Here is a 20,781-nt window from a genome sequence, read left to right on the forward strand (position 1 = left end):
TTTTTGTTTTTTCTTTTGTTTTCTTTTAATTTGTACAACTAAAGCGATTATTTTTTTACTTTAAAAAGCTACAAAATTTTTTTTATAAAGATTTGTTGGTTTTTGTATGAATTTGTTTTTGTAAAGAACAAAAGAATGAAAAAAATAATTATAACAAAAATAATTAATTGTTTATATATAACATTGTATAAAACTGTGTGTGTGTGATTTTTTAACTTAAGACCAACGTAGAAAAAGAACCAGAGTTTATAGGAAAACCAACCGTTTTTTAAATTTCAAAAAGAATTATGACACTGTGCTGTAGAATTATTTTGGGAAGTGAGGTTATGATAAATGTTTTTCTTTAATTTTGTAAGACTTTATTTAATGTTTTTTAAATATAATGTTAAAGAAAATTTATGAACATAACCTCACTTTTTGATTCACATTTTTCAAAATTGTATTTATTTTTTTTAATATAATATTGTACAGTGTTATAATTCTTATTGTTTTTGGTTTATTTTGTGTGTATTGTTTTTGTTGTTGCTTCTGTTTTTTTGTCTGCTTTGTAAATATTATGGAACTATTTTTTTTTGGTTTTTTTTTTGAAAATTTACACAAAAAATATGTTTTTATAAAAAGAAAAATACATCACAAAAATTGTTTTTTTTTTGTTGTTTGTAAATTGTATAGAAATCTTTAGTTTAATACAACGTTTTGTTTTTTGACTTTTCTTTGTCTTTTTCAACTATTCAGCTAATGTAGAATTCGACGGGATTTTAGACTCTTCAGACTCACACCAAACAGCATCATACAATGTAATGTCGCGGTCCGGCCTGAAGTTAGGAGATCCCTTTTGGTTTTTTCGTTTACATTTTCTTTTGTCTAGACTACAAAACAATAGTTTTTCTTTTAGGTGTTGTTGTATATTATTTTTTGTTGTAATATTAGAATATTATTGCAATGAAGTTTCGTTCCAATTGATTTTCTAGCGATCGGTCTCTTAGCTCTTTTTTTGTTTTGTTTTTGTAGATTACTATATAGAAGATTAAATGTCCAATTTCTTTTTTAGCATTTTACGTTTGCCATTTTTGGCCTTGTATTATTTCACCTTCCGCTGCGTCAGCTCTGTTGTGTGACCGTTGACGCCATTGGCCAGCACGGCGCCATTCTTGTAACCATTGCTGCTGGTGTAGCCATTTGAGGATTTCGCACTGCTGCCATTGGCCAGAAGTTTGCCATTGGCATGTCCATTCAAGAGCTTCTTTTCCGTTGTCTGACAATCGCCATTGGCATGGCCGTTGGCCAAGAGGGGGGCATCTTCCTTCTGGAATTTTTCGGGACGCTGCAAACAGAACATTAATAAATTCTTGTATTGCTAAATAATTCAAATTAAATTGCAATAACAACAACAACAATGATTGTTATACCATTATTAACAATGAAAAAGAATTTACGTTTGGTGGTTTTACATTACAACAAATTAGCAAGCGTAGTATTTTTCGTATTATTATTATTTTTTTGTTTGGCATTAAATTTACGTCGATGATACGTTACGTTGTAGTGGAGTAGGAGGTAGCGGCAAACACATTTTGTCACAAATGGATGGTGTGGTTTTTTTGTTGGTTGAAGATGGAGCGAGCGCACATAAAAGTAGAATATTTTTTTGGATGATTACCATTAATGTTATTTTTTGAGTAAAAAAATGTTAGAAATACAACTACATGAAATATAAAAACAACAACACAGAAGATAATATGTCGCATGTATGAAAGGAAATATTAAAAAAAAGTAACAAAGATATTTGCATTATTTAATTAATAAAAAAATATCAATTGGATTCGGTTTCAATTGATTTTTTTATTTATTTCCGAGTTTCAATATAGTTTTGATTTATTAAGACAACACGATTTAAAATTCAATATTTATGGGGTTTCCAAGAACTAATGGAAGGGTTGTGCTGTATTTTTATTTCTTTTCTTTTTTGAAAATAAAACAAAATCTCATCGATAATTGCGCTCGCTCAAACCCATGCCATTATTTTTGGAGAGTTTATTAATTGTCGTTGTCGTATTTAAATATTCGAAAACTCTTCGATATGTTTTATGCGAAACAAAAATATTTAAAGAAGTTTATGAGTATTATTAGCAACATTCAGCTAGCTGAATTTCTGTAAACGTCATAAAACATTCATTACTAATCATTGTACACTGGTCTTGGGGTATTATAAACACAATTCAGCTAGCATAGTTTTTTAATTATTAAACGTTTTATATATTAAATATTTACTTTAAAACAATCATTATAATCACAATGGACTGGGGGAGTTATCAGCTCAATTCAGCTAGCTGAATATCATGTAATATATGAACAATTTAATTTAAAATATTTTCAAAATAACTAGAACCATAATTATGGCTATTCAGCCAGCTGAATTTTAAAATTTAAAGTATTTACATAAAAAAAATTAAAAATGGTCTCCGGGCGAAATAAGGTGCTCAGATCAGCACAATACTAAATAAATTTAAATTTGAAACAATCTAGTCTAGGGTAGTAATCAGTCCAATTTAGCTAGCTGAATTGCATTTAAAAGAGAAATATCATAAATAATAGAAAGCCTATTGAGTTGGCTGAATTTCAAAATTGTATATAAAACTTACCAAATGATAAGTGAAACAATAAAAAAAAATAAATAAATTAGAACATATTCAGTTAGCTGAATTTTGTGCAAGTGCCATTAAACATTAGATTTATTGGAAAATGAATGGAAACGTGAAAACAGTAAATTTTCACCTTGCTGAATTTCAATTATTTTTCATATTCAGCAAATAAAATAAATAAGAATTAAATACGTAAAGAAAACATTTTCCAAAAAAAGATTGCTGAGTTATAAATTTCAGCTAGCTGAATTCCCAAATTTATAATTAATCACAGGTTTCGACAATAATATAAATAAAACTATATTCAGATAACAAAAAATATAGTATTTTTAATTCAGCAGGTTTTATAACTTTTTTGGAAGTTTTCTATATATGAAGTATATTTTTATGAAGCCAAATTCCCAACTTTAGAATATCTTCAAATAAGTATAAAGAATATCGCAACAGGCTCTGTTAAATCAAATATTGAGATATTGTAGGTCGAATATATCGACGCTAGTTGAATTCATTGATTTATGATTTTATACCGATCACAAAGGTACTATTCAGCTAGCTCAATTGTCGAATTTAACCGATTTTACATATTCAGCAATTAAAAATAACGTAACTTTGCATATTTTCTTTTGGAGTTTGAACACGTTTATTTAAATTTCCGAATTGAGAATATTTTCACTTTATTTGAGAAGACAGCTAATAGTGAATTCCCATATTCAGCAAAAAACATCTTTCGCGTTTCGGGAGATTCTCTGTTACAGATTGTAAAATAGATAGATTGTAAATATGAAATACATTCAAATATTTCATATTTTACAATCTAATTTAAATTAGTCTTCATTGTGGTGTTCCTAAATTAAAATTATGCATATTTTTCAAAACTGAATTTCCCAGATCGGGGGGTTTAGTTCAAGCATGAATATTGTTGCAGACCATCGTAGAGATATGTGAGCTCCTTTATAACAACCCGAGCATTCAGCTACTTATAAATCAATATTCATACTCCTATTAATTTAATTCGAGTTGTATTTTTAAATTTCAGTTCATGATTATATATTTTCTACTAAAAAAATTCAAATTTCTCACAATATTTGGAATTTATTTTAATTAAATATTTGTGTAGTAGTCGCACAGCTGTTAATCCCCTGAATTAGCCATTTAGCAACAAATAATTATTCTCCGAATATTTTCTACTTTTTCAATAAAAATTTGAATAGCTATTTCCTCAGTTGTTCAGGTGATTTTTTTTTTTTGCTTTAAAAACTTGATTTTCTCTCGTTTTAAACATTTCTCTCTCCCTCTCTCTTATGACATCCATTAGTTAGCAATTTGTTTTAAATATGTAAATAGAGGGAGAAACAAAAATCGATGCCAAAAAAGCCTCTAAGAAAACAAAATTGTTTGTGTAATCGTCTGTATTTGTAATCGTAGTCATCTGGTGGATGACTGGCTATCCACCAACCAGCCACCAAAACTATCCAATGATCAACGACTTTAGTCAAGAAAACCTATCATCATTACGATTATTATGTAATTTTGGTGTTCAGTTTTGTATGTTAATGGTTTTTATTTTTGACGGCGCTTGGTGTTATGTTCGATGCTGTACGTCTTGACCATCTATGGATCAGTGTGTGAGACGAATATACGGTTATTTTTTATTCATGGATTTCTGTTAATTTTTGTTTCTTCAGTTAAACTTTCACTTGTTTTGTTACTCAAGATGGTCGTAGTGATGATGACGACAACAACAATAGTAACCAAAGAAACAAATGTCGACGACGTCTACGTCGACAGAGATATAACTATTCAGCGTAGGCTGTATCAGTCTTCTCTATGACAGTCTACAGATTACAACAAAAATATTATTGTAAAGAGAATTTTGAAATACTGGTAAATCAAAATGATTTAAGATATCAAAAATATTCATCCGCAAGACACTGTGCAACGTTACTGCTCCGAAAAAAAAAACAGTTAGACAAAGTGAAATATGGTAAAACACTACAAACCCCAAGACCCATATTTCTTCGTTTGAAGCCAACGTGCCGCCTTGCCGGTAAATTCAAGAAGAAAAAACTCAAAGAGCGAAAAAGAAATACAAAATGAAAGCAAACATTTTGGTGGCTCAGTTTGAATTCAATTTTGAAAAAAAGGAAAAAAAATTATTTGAATAGGGTTATTTTTAGTTGTATGGCGCTCCATTCATGACTGACTGAATGGGCCAATACATTGGAGTCCAAATTAAAAATAAAAATCCCCCTACCATTGAGATATTGCTATCAGTGTGTATGTGTGTGAGTACTGTTAGATGTTGCCATGGCTGTTGTATGGTGTTTAAGGTACGACAAAATATGTATGCAGACAAAATCAATGTCAATGAATTTTTGTTGTAAACCAACAACAAAATGCCCCCTCCATTGGCCCATAACAGTGACGACACCATGCATTCATATAAGGTGATGACAAGAAATACCAAAAAACAACAACAAAATATTAGAAAATAGTTTTAATTTCGTTGCAGTCCCTCTATGGCTATTTAATTAAGTTTGACCCTAATATTATATTATGGCATTTGACTTTCGATAAATGGAAGTGATTTGGAAATATTATAAGAAAAAGTTATGAGATTTATTTATTTTGGGAAATACATTTGTATGGAATATAAATAATTTTTATATAATTAATAATGTTATTCTAAAAACTTGATCGAAATTGAAATTATTTTTTCAATTCTAATGCATTGCTGTCAACAACAAAAACGAGTGTAATTTTATGGTTACCAACTATTACACAAAATCTACAAGTGTAAAAATGAAATGGATTATTTCTAAAGGGTGGTTCGAAAACAAATACTAATGTGATGACGAAACAAATTTAATTTTTCTCTAATTTGTCCATCTAATAATGTAAAGAAAAATACTATTTTTTCAGTTAATATTATATTATATCGAACTGTCGTATTACGCATGTGAAAGGAATTAAGCCATTTCAATATATTTTAAAGAGAGTGACTGAATTTCAAATTTGACCTCGTCAATTATTGAACATTATGCGAACATTTTTCAGCTAGCTGAATTGATGCACATTGATTTATTTCTTATCATAAATCATTTGGCTTATTGAGAAATTAATTGATTTTATATTTTTGTTGAATTTGAATAGTTTTTTTTTTATATTCAGCTAATAAAATCAAATGGAGTGAAATCGATAATTAAAAAAAATTGTTTTTGAGGTTTCAATTTAGCAAGAAAAATAGCAATAGCTTTGTTCCTGTGTTAGAATTTGATATTGCGGCCGGTTTGTTATTGGGGACCAGCAGGCAATATGCAACACTAAGTACAGCAAAAACGTACACACGTACGATTCGACGTACGTCCATGTGTTGTGTTATTTACAGTGACATGAAGAATTAATTTACTAACAAATTAAATTAGATCGTAAACACATTTAAGAGGTCATAACATACAAAACTGGAAATTTTCAAAAAAATTTAATTTCCAATGAATGGTTATTGGTTCTAACTTTTTTGTATAAAGATCATCCCTGTAAGTACATTCTCATAATTCAACAATAACTTAATTATAGGGATAAGTCAATCGACTTTTTGTATTGATAAGTCTAAAAGATTTAATGTAAGATCCATTAATAAGGCCGGCGAAAGTCAGCTGATTCTTCTCAAGTCAAATTTCAAAAATTTGGCCTTCTTTTTGCGTTTTCGTAATGGAAGTTCAATTCACAATAATAGATTTTGACAGTAACTTGAGAGGCAGCTGATCTCCCTGGACGATTTTATTTAAAGGCCTTGTTTTGATCTTTGAGGAAATCTTCATAAATACTAGAGTTGTTCCATCTAGATAAGTTGTCTGATCGCCCTTTTTAGTTCCGCTCTTTTGAGTGAACTTGGTCGGTCTTATAGTTCAATCGTTCGCAATTAAGCTATTATTCAGCTCTGGTTTTAGTTCGATCGGTTTTTTAGATAGTTCATCGCAGTTTATAGTTTCTTGGAGGAATGGAATGTCATACATGTTATGAAACTATATGGCAAACAATAGTTTCAGAAGAATTTAAAATTAACATCAGATGCAAAAAAAAACGCGATTGGCTTCGCTTTTTTTTAGACCAAATCGAACTAGGTCAGTAAAAAGCTCCTCACATTTGAACTAAAATGAACAAATTTTCTCATTTGCTTTTTTAATGAACTAAAAAGAAAAGTTTATATAGTGAAAAATACCATTTGATCAGACCTCGAATATTGACGAGGGCGCCAAGTCTTCGGAGAAAATAAGAAAAAACATAGAAGCATAGTCGAATGAATTGTGCATCCTAATCAACGAGCTGACCGGACAAAATATGAAATTGATAGATCGTCTGTAGTAAATCTTTCACTTGACATTCAATGATTCCTTATTATTCGAATAATAGGATAAATAGGGGAATTCGAGTGATGTGTTTCATTTTATTTCAGACAATTGCCTTTAGAGTGCGCCTCGTGTTTGCTTTTAGCGTAGACACAAACCAAACGTTTGTTCGTGACTTATACTTAACTTTAATAGTTTGAATTCGCTAATAAAAGCTTCGTTCATACATGAGATTTATATAATTCAACTCCTCGTTTGAGAAGAATTATGTCGGGTTGGAAAAATCTTAAAACCTTTAGTTATTTATTTCCTAAGTTTATCCTCAACAGTATATCGTCTCAGAGTTTTTGGTAAATTTAAAAATTTTGGATATGAAACAACAGCCTATAGCACGGTAAAAACAAGTGTAATGAACTCGATTGTGGTCTACGCTCGCTCAGACACAACAACCATGAAGGTGCTTAAAAAACGACGACGTTTTTTCTGCGATTGAGAATGTAAAAGAAATTACGAAACACGGTCTGTTAGCAAACAAGATGAAAAAAGTCTGTTGAAAATGTTTAAATAGTGAAAAATAGGTTTTAATCAGACTCGTACATCATCTACGATTAAGAAAATTTCGTAAGGTGTTATTAGGTTAAACATTGTGAGAAAGGCTTTGAGCATTATATTATCAGAGCCAAAAAACAAAAACGTCCCAAGAAATTATTTTTTTAGTTTAGCTCCAAGCTTTATTAAAATTAAGGTTTGAGTTCTGGCGTATGTCATCACATTTGTGACTTATTACGTTAAGTGCATAATTTGTTGCTAATTGAAATACGCGTATTATTGGTAATTTTTTTTTTGTTAGAAATTAAAAGAAATATATATTTTTCCCCAACCAGGTGCAATGGTATTTTGAATGTGCAATGTCTTAATTTTGCAATTAATTTTTTTGTTTGTTTTGTTTTTGAATCACTAATAATGCAAATATATCTATATGAAATTATTATTAATAATGATAAATCGAACAAGATTACAATAAAGTGAATATCTAATGAAATGATGTTAAACTTTATTTTGTCGAAGAAAGAAATAAATCATTCGAATTATTTTACTATGAATTATAATAAATAATGAAAAAAACAAAAATTGTTATACACAATGTAAACTAGAAACAAAATCGTGACATTATTATAAATGTCTTGATTTATTAATACAGTATTATTAAAAGCCAATAAATTAAAAACAAACAGTTGAAGAACAATTGAGGTTATATACATTGTAGGGCATTGTCATCACAAATGGATTTTATTACAATGGATGTAAACCCCTAACTAATGTAACTGATAATCTTTAGTTGCTTCTTAATTATAATCTTGTTCGATTAATTTTAATTTCCTTACAAACATTATGAAAAAACTAAACAATTTTCTACCAAAAAATTAAAAATAATGGAGAAAATTTATACATACCGATTTACGTCCTTTGTAGGCTTGTTTGTAGAATTCATTGAACAAGAAGAAGAACATAACGGCATGCATACCGATCCACCAGACAAAGGCTTTGGGATAATTACATTCAATGAACAACAATTGGAAGGCATGGACCATGATCAAAATGAATTGCACCTAAATTCGAAAGAGAGAGAGAGAGAAATATATTAGAAAAATCCCACTATGAAAATGTCCCCTTTCGAATATTTACCATTTGCAAAGTTGTCAAATATTTCTTCCACCACAAATATTTCTGGAATTTGGGACCCATGGCCGAGAACATATAATAGGTGTACATAATAATGTGTACGAAGGTATTGAGCAAACCGAAGAAGGTACTGTGGCCGCCGGGTGTGAATTTAACACCGAACCAAACGGACATGGGCATACAACCGTGATGGATAACGTGCAGAGTGGTGATTTGACTTTCTTTTTTGCGCAAAACAAAGAATATCTAGAGAAGAAAATAATATAATTTAATATACACATAGAAAATAAATTAATTTTCTTTTACTTACCGTATCCATGAACTCTGTGAATTTCGAGAAATAATACCACCAACAAGCATGGACCATCTATATATTTATTGAATAATTTTTTAAGAAAATTATAAAGAAAAGTTATGACATTAATATTGGATTTCGAAATTTAGATTTTTTTTGTATTTTTTAGCTGTTGAAAATTTAAGTAATATATCTGCAATTCTGTTAAATAAAACTTTGATAAAATAAAAAAATATAAAAAAAATCAGTAGTATTATTTAAGAACTAATTTCATACGCTCAGGTTTATAAAACAAAATTACGCTAATTTCCTTTGTAGGCTGAAAACTGTGAATGTTTAAGGAGCTTTTTCAAAAATCATTATATGGTTTGAGCTCGAAAACTCAACTATCGAATAGAAATTTGGAAGCAAATTTTTCCTGTAAAACCCATAGTCATTTGACAAATGTTCCGCATGACAAACGTTGAACGACGAATACAGATTAGTACTCCGCAGTTTATTTGCCTCAAGTTTTCGGAGATAATACGAAAAAAACAAGAAGAGAATTTGAATCAATTGTACATCCCAATCAAAACTTGTCATTCTATGATTTCTTATTATTCCACTAGTAGGGTAAATATGGACATTTGAGTGATATAGTTCATTTTAGTTCACATAATTGCCTTTAGAGAGCGCCTTGTGTTCTTTTATAACATAAACACAAATAATGAGTGGCTAATTGCCTAAAGAGACTGTTTGTAGCGTAGACACAAACCGTCAATGGTTAATAACCCTATGGTAACATAAATTTCCACAAATTCCAATTGATGAATTTTGTTCTGTGGTTATGATATAGTAACGGCAGAGCGTACAATGTCCAGTGTTTTAAGCCGATATACCGGAATTTTGTTAATGTTTGTTCGTGTTGTATTGTCTGTATTGTCTCTCAATGGCGTTTTGCCCCTCCTACTCCCCTAATTTTTTTCGACAACATATTTTGTCAAAATGCAAAATATCTTTACAGTTTTATGTCTTTTTGACTGGCCGAAATATGATATTGATTATTCATCTGCTACACAGCCTTCACTTGGCATCCAATAATTTATTTTTATTCCATCATATAAGTTGGTTGAATAGGGGCATGCGGTTAAAATGGTGTTTTATTACATTTTAGTTCAGACAATTGCTGTCAGGTGGCTCATCGTGTTTATAGCATAGACACGAACCATCAGTGGTGAATCACCCACAAAAAAACATTAATTATGTTATGTTTCTTCGTTATATTGCCTCTTAATAGCGTTTTGCCTCTCACACGCCACTAATTTTTGCTGGCAAACTATTTTTCCCAAAGGCAAAATGTGTTTGGCACATCAGCTCAATGTGTCTTTTTGAACGTCAGAAAGGCAAGGTTAGGTTAAATAGGGGCATTCGGTTTAAATGGTGTTCTATTACATTTTAGTTCAGACAATTGCTATTAGATAACACCTCGTTTTTGTAGCATAGGTGCAAACCATAAGTGGTGACACCATTTTACTCACATTAGGTATTTCAATAGGAGTGGAACATGTGCTTCGACAATTGCTTTTAGCGCATGAAAAAGTGTACAAATCACTGTAGCGGAGAATGATTTCAGTTATAAATTACCATTTTAAACGAATTCCCCTATTTACCCTACTCACATCAGGCATTTCAATTGGAGTGGAACATGTGCTACGACAATTGCTTTTAGGGCATGAAAAAGTGTACAAATCACTGTAGCGGAGAAGGATTTCTGTTATAAATTACCCTAAAACGCATTTTTTAACCTTTTATAGAAAATAGAAAGAAAACGTGAACTATTTATATCCCTGATTGAAATGATATAAGTTCGTTGATGCTGCTATAATTGTGGTATCATTCGAAATGACTTTCCGTAAAGGTAGTTTAGGTGTTAGATCTGTAGATATTCTCAGATATTTCGTTCTGGAAAAATAAATTATGTGAACAAAATTGAATATATATATATATATATATATATATATTTAAAAACTAATTTAAGATTTAAAATAATTAATTTTTCTATTATTTTCAATATTTTATTAAGTATAATGTAATTATTTTGAATTGCAGATATATTACTTACTTTTCATTGACAGCTAAAATCTATTTAAAAATGTTTTTTTCATGCAAAAAACATTTAATTTTTTAAAGGGGGTCCAACATAAAATTCAATAAAAAGGGGGGATCAAAAATTATTAACAATAATCTATATTCTCTTTGGTTACATTTAATCTTGAGATTTGATTTTTTATTAAGAGTATATAGTTAATTGTTAATAATTTTTTATTTAAAAAAACTTGAATAGCTCTCTCGAAAAAGAAAAAAAATATAATAAAAATTACTTTGTTTGGTTAAATAAAAGCTAAAAACACCACCAAATATTAGTAACATAATTATCAACTACTGGTTAAGGTTCTTAAAATAAAATTGCAAAATAAAAATTAAAGGAAAAAATAAAGAGATTCAAGTAAGAAATAAAGAACAAACTGAATTGAGAATTTGTGTAAAGCTTGCTTTAAAGGGAAGCGAGCGTAAAAGCTGTAAAAATATTTTAAACAAGGAAAATGATTTTTCGGGACAAAAGAAAAAAAAATATTATTTAAATTACAATTTTTTATTATTTTCATATATTTTAAATCATTTTCCTTATTCTTAATGTTGAGAGAGAGAGTCTTTAAATAACAACGAAATAAAAAGAAAGTGGATTTGTGGGTGAGAAATGCATCTAATAGAAACAAAAAACAGTATTCTATAGAGAGAGAAAGAGACAACTAGGATACTAAGGTGGGGGTTATTTACTATTTGTGTTAAATGGACAAAAATAAATTTTGCAATGCTTAGCATTTTTGGTTTTTGGAATTTTGATTTTGATGGTTAACACATACCCTTATCGTTCTAGGGTTATTATTATACTCAACCGGCTGACATCGGAAGCTATAGTGTCCTGTCAGCCAACCGGAAATACCAATCTGAAATACAACAAAAATTTTTCGTATGAACTTCAAATGTCAATGGCGTTATGAGCAGTAGTAGGTAGTAGCGATAAAAGCTAATAATGGCGATAGTAACGGTCGTGGATGTACGCTGCTGCTGCTGAGTGTGTAATTTTGTTCTTATACGCAAAGTTCGTACGCTGGAAGGAAGTTGTTTTTCTCGTTTTTCAATTGTGTGTGTGTGTCATTTAGTTATCTTTAGAGGTTTTTGTGTGTCATCGTAGTTTAACAGATTTTTATTTAATTAATTTAAAAAAAATAATAGTAATAGTAAAATTTTCTCTCTTGTATGCTTCTACAAATTTTGTTTCTCTTAATTATTTTTTTTTTTTATAAATTTTGTCTAATTTTTCTTTGTTGTTCAATGTTGTTCTTAGCATTTAAAAAAATAAATGTTATCCTGTTTAACCATGAATGGAAAAAATAAAGCAAAACTACAAACCAAAAAATTAAAAAAAATAAATAATAACACTAATAAAACATACAACACAAATTTGGCAACCATTGTCTTGTAAATGGCCTCTGCCGCTGCACATTGCATTGCATTAAAAACCAAAACATTTAGGCATTTTTTAACTAATTACATATAACAAATAAAAAAAAATTATTAACTTACACAATAGTTTTTTTTATGATATTAATAACCCAAATATTGTTCAATGTAAGGTAATTTGCCATACAACAATAGTTTTGTGGCCTTACATTTTCCAAATTTTTCAATTAATATTCGATGACGATTATATAGTGGTATTTTTGTAAATGTTGCACAGTGGTGATAAAAGAAAATATTTTCAATTTGTTTGTAAAATGATACATATTTAAAATAATGCATATATAAATAATTATGTCAATGATGCAATTGTTTGAATTTCATTATTAAGGTATTAATAAGAATACCAAATTGAGTAGGATAAAAAGGGGAATTTGTTTAAAATTATGTAATATTACCATTTAGTTCAGACAATTGCCGTTAGATGGCTCCGGATTTGTTTGTAGCATATACACGAACCGCAAGTGGTGAATTGTTTGAATAAACTAGAATTAGACGTGATTTCACTCCGCAGAGAATATCCGTACCAACTATAAAGATCCCTCGTTCATCATTGATCCTTCGGGCTGATCGATCCTGGAGAAATAAGTGCTAAAGAATTTACCTTTAAGGTGGAGGAAACTCTGACAGTTTGTCGGAAAATCCAAAGAAATAAAAAGTTATGAATAAAATGCAGAGTCAGAAGTAGACTGCGGTAAGGAAGAAGGCGGTGATGGTGAGACATTTTATCGATGAAGCTTCAATTCTGAACATAGCTGCTGCAGATAGAAGGTGGGAGGCTCTGCACGGACCGAACTTCTGTTTATGGTTTAAGATCCAAAAATTTGAAAGAAGTCTCAATGAATTGAGTTTCGAAGCTAATGTGGATGTGTCGCTCTGGAAACTGAAGAAACTGAAGCCAAGCGTACCGAACAGCTAATACATTATCCATTAGCCGGTTAGGTCGGTGACACGCTGAGGAAGAGAATTGTCATTGGTCCAGCCTTGAAGATGAATCGAAAGGACATAAATACGGAGAAACCAGTTGGAAATCTTTTGAACGATAAGCTGAGAAAAACTATGTCCAATGGTTCAAACTGGTTGCAAAAATAGGGGATGGGCCCTAAGTTCGTTCACCTAGCTGTTTGATTGATTTTTGATTAAATATTTTATATTTAATCATATATGTTATATATATATTTAATCATATATTTTATAACTTTTGCAATAGTTTAAATTTAATGAATGTCTCGCTGTGGGTCTCGTGTGTAAATGCACAAAGACTGAAGAAGATCCCTCGTCATTTCTAAATGGTATCCCATGACTCTAAGAATAACACACAATTTGGGAATCTCTCGAAAATCAACGAAATTTGTTCGTGGAAGAAACACTTCGAAGCAAATGATCGCATGTTTCTTCGGCAATACAATAACTTCTATGCGTTTGAATTATAGATCCCGAAATTAAACAACATTCGACAGCGTGGGTCTTTTAAGAGAGCCAAATTCAACTAAAGTTGTTCGTGAAAGATGTACTTCGTAAGAAGTGGTCGCCAGTTCCTTCAGTAAAACTCTTGTCATGTTGTCATTCCTCTAGAGCCTATGAGAAATTTGAAACCCGACTAAGAGAAGACTAATCTTCAATCGGTTAAAATTATATCATGTTAAATTGTTCAGACAATTGCCGTTAGATGGCTCCTCGGGTGTATAGCAGAGACACTAACCATCAGTGGTGAATTTCCTGAATTGTAATACAACACCATTTTAACAGAATGCCCCTATTCACCCTACTCACATAATATGATGACAAAATTCGGGAAATTCCAATCGATGACTTTTGTTCTGTTGGTATGATATTTTAATATTAATTATTATACATTTTTCGTATACTTTTTTATCATTGTATATAAACATTTGTATACATTTTTTTCTTTTATACCACTGTGCAACAATATACAATTATGTTTAGTTTTTGTAAAATTCGATGCGAACGAATTCCAGGGATTTACTAACAACTACCTCTTTAGGCAAACATTATTACTTGATTGATTACAAACAATAATTTCTGGAATATGGTTCAAAACCCTTAGAGGATAGATTGCAACTCACTGAAAGTCTTTCGTTTCGAATTTTCACAGAAACATGACGCAAACAGTTAATATCGTAAACAAATAAAAACAAATCCCATAACAATTAACTACTTACTCGACTACTTACTACTCAGCTTATATGTAGGCAATGGATGAAGTGCTGTTTTGCTGGCTTGTTTTTTATTACAATTTTCTCCAGCAAAAATAAATTTCTTACCACATTTAATTTTTAATTTCAAATACATATATGAGAAGCAATAAATAAATAAGGAAATTTGTATATACGTGTATATGTATGTGTGTGTGTGTGAATTCATGTAATTTTTGTATATATGTTTGTATGTAAACAAATGTGTGTGTGTGTGGTGTTCGATTGATGTAAAGAAAACAAAAAAGCTAACTACTACAAATTTATGAAAGCAACACAAATAAAAGAAGATATATTTGAAAATGATACACTTCGTAGTTTAAATTAAGCCCCATTACAATTGAAAAAAGAAGCAGCATGAAAGTTTTTCTAAGATTGTTAAAAGTTCTACTCTCCGGTTAATGAATGTGAAGAGTATAACACACATATATAGCACATTATTATGATGTGAAGGCATATTTTACCCGCCGTTTGCGCTGTGATGAATGTCATCTAAGTTAAATAGATTTTTTGTTTATAAATGGATATGCCAGCGTGATAGTAACTTGTTTCGAGAGTGCTAACATCATTTAGAGATTCTTTCATTTTTTATAAACCAATTTCAGATTTTGTTTTTTTGTTCATTGTTGCTGGATTACGTTGTTTGGTTTTGCTTGACACCAACTTACTCGATTTACACGTGGAGTATCGGCATATTCCACCGGTTGGCAATTTAAGTTGTAATGACCCCACCAGCCTCCCATTAAACACTACAAAAATAAATATGGCAAACTTAAACTTAGTAGAACGGCACAGAAAACGGCACTAATTAAAAAACAAAACAGGTGCTTAGAAAATAAAATTGAAATGAAAAAATATAACAAAACAAAAGCTTCAAAAAACAACAGGAAACCAATGTGCAGTTTTGAAACAAATGATGGCGATGACTGTGATGTGGCTGATGTTGTTGCTTGTAGTCTAAAAAAAGTAACATTCCTGTACAATTCATGTAATTGTCGTTGCTGCTGTAGTTGTTGCAGAAGCTTACTAGAAGAGATGTACGCGGCTAGACTTGTTCTTCCTTTATTTTTTTCTATTTTGCTGAAACGATACACCCAGACGACCGAAACAAAATAACGCACACCTATACCTTGCTAAGGTGTGGGGAGGTGTTGCAAAACGAAAAAAGGCCAGGTCATGACAAACTTACCTCATAGAATATCCACGCACTAAATATCACCTGTGCTGCATTATAGACAATTAATGTGTTTTGTAAACGGAATGGTTTGCGATTTTCCATCCATCGTGGACCTAAGACCTGTTATTTGGAAAACGTAGAAAAAATGGGAAGGCAATTTAATAAAGTGTGTAAGAATAAGTTTTAAGTCATTTGAATAGATCTTTTGAGACTAAACTAGTAGGAAAACAGACCAAAAAAAAAAAAATATATCCCACTGTATTAATTTAATATTTTTTATTTTTTGTTTATATATTCCATTTACAATTACCTTGACTAAGTAGACATATGTGAGACATACAGCTAATGTGGGAAATGGTGATGACATCATTGGCCAATCCTTCGTTCTGGGATCTGGAAATAGAATAAATAAACAGCATAAATAAATAAGCGAAGCCAGTGTAGATTGTCATCTATATATCATGTTTTTTTAATTTAGTTTTTTTTTCGTATTCAATTTTCTTTTTCTCCTGTTTCTTTCTCCATTCTAATTCAATTCCACAGTCCTTGTCTACAAAAACTGAATACAACAAGTGTGTGTTTGTGACACTGGATGACAAGAATTGATTGATGGAAGTGACGTAAAGTTCCTCATCTCATATCAAATGGAAAATATAAATAAAAAATAAACTAACTGACATGACAGACACCTCGAACCACGGGGGAGAAATGCCACACACACATTATTACAATGGTTTGAGGCGTCACGATTTTTGTACTTTGAACGGCTGCCAAGTGCATAAATAATTATTGTTGTAAAATTTCAATATTTATTGTTTTCCAATTAATTAATTGTTTAATAATGTAATTAAAGAAAAGAGAATTGAATAAGTCAGGGATTTGTAACCTGGGGGGTTACTCTGTATTGCGTTGCGAAAGCCAGTGCGATGCGAAAGCTAAATGCGTTAAGAGTGCAATTTGGTACTCTGTATCGCTCACGCAAACGCATTCGCAAAATAAATCGAAAGCAACACTGGCACCACAAAGTAAACAATAACGAAAAATGACAAAAGGAAACGTCAAAAAATTGTAAATAAAAACATATTTTTATGTGGTACGAGTGTTTTTTTTTTAAACATTAAACATTTAAAACATATTTTTATGTGGTACGAGTGTTTTTTTTTAAACAAAAATGATGAACCAACTAAAAAAAAGAATTTTAAGAGATCGATCAAATATACTCTACCTAAGTGAACACGGGTATGAAAATAGAAGTACGAATAATGTGTCAAACGTTTTCAAATATTTAATTTTTATAAATTTGTACAAAATTTTCGTCTCAATAAAGATGCGTTTATGTTTTTAATAAACACTATTAAAAATGACCTCGTCGTTCCAAATAGATCCACAGCAATTCCAAATCCAATAAAAGTGGACGTTGAAATTGCTTGGACAAGGTGGTTATCAACACCAACCTGTAAATATGCACACATAGTTTCACATTTTATATATAAAATATAAAACATTACTTTTTCCCAACCAGCGACATCTCTTACAGGAATTAAGGTCATCATCCAGTTTTCTCTACAATTTTTTGGCGCGTCGTTTCGCATTTGAACTCTACAACTGGCCCCTTGCCAAATCGCTGTGTTGCACCATAAAATCTACTAAAGTTTGGAACTGACGGTGCTGAGTCGTCAAATGTAACTTTTTTTGGCTTTCACCCAAAATAATTATCAATTTAGATGTAAATAAAAACTTTAATTGTTCTTATTTACATGTTTCGCTTCATTTGCGTTTGCTATTTTGTTAACGCAAGATATTTGCGTTTAACGAACGAGTTTGACATGCGTTTTCGTATTACAGATTGCGGTGATGCCACATTTGCGTAAAGTAGATGCGAAAGGAGATACGAAAACGAATTAGAGAGTACCAATTACGCGATGCGATACAATTTTTCTTACGCATCGCAATACAGAGTAACCCCCCTGAAACGTTTAGAGGTGAATAAGGCACTTAAAGAGGAAATGGTCTTCTTGTAGAACCATCGATTGACACAACTCCAAGACGTGGTTTTTGAAGGCTTCGACAGTATCTTCTCTCGACGAAAATCTTAGACCAAACAAAGATGATTCAGGCAATCCCGTAAGGATGTGCCATTTAGAATGAGTAATTAATCGTACGAGGATTTCTATATAAATTTCAGGCTATAAATTGTTTTTTTTTTTTTTTCAATGTACTCTCCAGCTTGAGGACATTGGTTTTGAAGGCTTCAGCAACCTCTTCTAGTAACAAAAACCTGTGACCACGCAATATTTCTCAATGTGCGGGATTAACATAAATCATTGGACGCCAAATCAGGGCTGTAAGACAGATGATGCTTTAATTTCACTTGTGGCCGGTCAAAAAGCCGCCGAGATCTGTCGTTGCCGTAAAGCACAATGATTTGTCTTATGTACTTTGTATATTTCAGGATATATTATTTGTCAAAGTATTCTTCAGCTCTAGAACATTAGTTTAGAAGGCTCCAGCAGCCTCTTCTGGTAACAAAAACCTTTGGTTTTGAAGGCTGTAAGGCAGATGACCCTTCAATTCCAGCCTCTAACCGAGCAAAAAGGCGCTCAGAGCTGTCATTACCATGGTGCACAATGATTTGAATTCTCATGTTCGATTATCGAATTTCTCAGAAGACTTCGGACAATCAAATTTTGGTGTACCATTTGGTGTACTATAGAATAGGGAGTTGTGAATGAAAGTGAAGATGGTGTTATTTGTGCCAAAAAAGTAGCCCCCGTATGATATGGAATATATAGGTCTTCCCATAAAAGATCAATGGGATTTCTAATAAAAGATCGTCCCATAAAAGAGCAATTTGTCTTCTTAGAGAAGGAAAATTGTGTTTTCACGGAAGTACAACTGTTTTTCTTATATAAGAGCCAATTTTTTATAGAGTTGATCTTAAGCCTGTAATAACAAAATACACAGGGTATACTAAATAACCCGCCAACACTACTGAAATACGATGTCCTACAAAAATTATTCCACATTTTGAATTTCTCAAATGCGCAATGTTTTTTTTATCATTTTTTACCAAATAATATTTTCAAAATTAATTTCTGTCTGTAGACATTTGTTTGTTGCCCAGTGTAACACCTTTTTATTAATTGAAAAACGTGAACAAAATGACGAAACTCCCTCCAAAACTCATGGCGCATGTAGTGTGCTAAAAGACAAATATGACGATAAATAATAATTCCAAAAATTCCCAAATTTCCGCTTTGAATTTTAACGAATTGGGTGGATGGATGGACGGACGGACAGACGAACATATCAAGATTTATAAAATTTAACGAAAATACAACAAAAACAAATAAAAACCCCTTGAAAGAAACAAGCAAATGTGTGACAAGGTGTAGCAAAGCTAAGTACATTAGCCAAAAATTATGGCGTGACAAAGTCAAGACAGACAGACAAACAGCCACAGAAGATGTATGGAACACAATGTATGACAGAATACCTGAATTAATGAAAAAAAAAATAATATTATAAAGCCACTACACCCCCTGGCCAAAATCAAAGTCCACTTCACCACCATCTCCAGCACACATGTTCGTTGGTGTTGTCCAATTACACCAGCTAACCAATGAGCACACGCCTAATCTAGCATTTGGTCGGCCACCAGCCTAGTGTAAACTTAATTTGTTTTGAGGGCCAATCAATTAGTTGGAATATGTTAAAATTTACACAAGAAAAAAATATTCCAATGGCTTGTAAATATTGTTCAGGGTTAGTTGTTGTTGCCAACACCAAAACCAAAAAAATACTGAAAACTTGGAAACTTATTTTCAAGGTCAGTGGATATTGTTGAATGAATTTGATTATTTGATACACCATTACGGTTGCGGGGATCAGCTATTTTTGGAGATATTGAATTTTTGCAGTGTAGATTTTGATTTGCTGGCTCTGGCTATTAACTCAGATGCGAAGAGAATTTTTTATGAATTGAAATTTAATAATTCATACTTAGGAGGAGATAGAGAGGAATAACTTACCGCCATGTGAATTGATAAGAAAATAATTTTTGTGAAATTTCTAAATGGGTGTATTTTTGCCTTTTTAGAAAATTAGGAAGTAAATTCATAGCCCATTCGATAATTCTTCTGAATATGAGGGTAATATTACTTCCCAGAATATATTTCCTCTTTTGAATAAAAAACTTGTAGTGTGGCTATGTAAGAATATTTAATTTTTTATATCAGAATTTCCGGACTATATACAGTCCAGCTGGATTTTTTTAAATATTTTTTAAATTTTGTTCTTAATTTTTTTATTAACTTACCGCCATGTGAGTCCATATATCTGTTCATGATGTTTATATATTTCATTACTAAGGCCATTGTGATTTTGTGTTTGTGTGTGTTGGGTTTCTTGTTTTGTTGTTAATTATTCAGCAAATGCTACTGGTTATTCTTGTTGTTGTATCCGTAATTACAACAATAACAGTAGCCTACCAAAAAAGTACGAAGATTAACAAATTTTTAGAATTGCAGCTGTGGTATCTGTAAAGAGAGGAAAATAAAAAATTTGGTTTAATTTGATATCGGAAATATTATTCTAAATAATACCATAAACATAATTGAAAATCGCATAATATAAATATTATGCGATTTTCAAGCAATAAACAGTTCTTATTAAATAGCAGAGTGAAACATTTAATTAAAAAATCAGGAAAAAAATGGTCAGTTGTATAGAGTTAGTTATTGTTATCTCGTAGCTAGTTATATATTAAAGCGATATTAAAATTTTGAACCGATTTATTGGAAACTTGGGAAATGTGTTTCAACAATTATGTTTTAATCGGACGAAACGGTGAGTGTGTCAA

The 20,781-nt window shown here is 31.0% G+C and overlaps 2 protein-coding genes across 4 annotated transcripts in view; one reads left to right on the forward strand and one right to left on the reverse strand.

Moving 5' to 3' along the window:
• The window catches only part of LOC133335532 (uncharacterized), a 109,779-nt gene that overhangs the window by 54,591 nt on the left and 34,407 nt on the right, over positions 1–20,781 (forward strand). The gene's annotated exons all lie outside the window — the stretch shown is intronic.
• Positions 1,042–20,338, reverse strand: LOC133335531 (elongation of very long chain fatty acids protein AAEL008004). 3 transcript variants are annotated; one of them, XM_061543805.1, is made up of 8 exons: positions 20,239–20,338; positions 16,231–16,313; positions 15,933–16,040; positions 11,870–11,953; positions 8,982–9,038; positions 8,675–8,917; positions 8,443–8,598; positions 1,042–1,324 (listed from the first exon to the last, which is right to left on the reverse strand). In XM_061543805.1, exons 1-8 carry the CDS (start codon positions 20,294–20,296, stop codon positions 1,082–1,084), a joined length of 1,032 nt encoding a protein of 343 aa, XP_061399789.1. In that variant the 5' UTR covers positions 20,297–20,338; the 3' UTR covers positions 1,042–1,081. The 3 variants fall into 3 exon arrangements, with proteins under 3 accessions (XP_061399789.1, XP_061399787.1, XP_061399788.1); XM_061543803.1 differs by having other exon boundaries at positions 1,042–1,357; XM_061543804.1 differs by lacking the exon at positions 11,870–11,953 and adding an exon at positions 15,412–15,492 and having other exon boundaries at positions 1,042–1,357.

This window comes from Musca vetustissima, unplaced genomic scaffold (genome assembly GCF_032173495.1).
Source record: "Musca vetustissima isolate MV318-11 ecotype Yass unplaced genomic scaffold, APGP_CSIRO_Mvet_v1 utg15158, whole genome shotgun sequence".
Lineage (NCBI taxonomy): Eukaryota > Metazoa > Arthropoda > Insecta > Diptera > Muscidae > Musca > Musca vetustissima.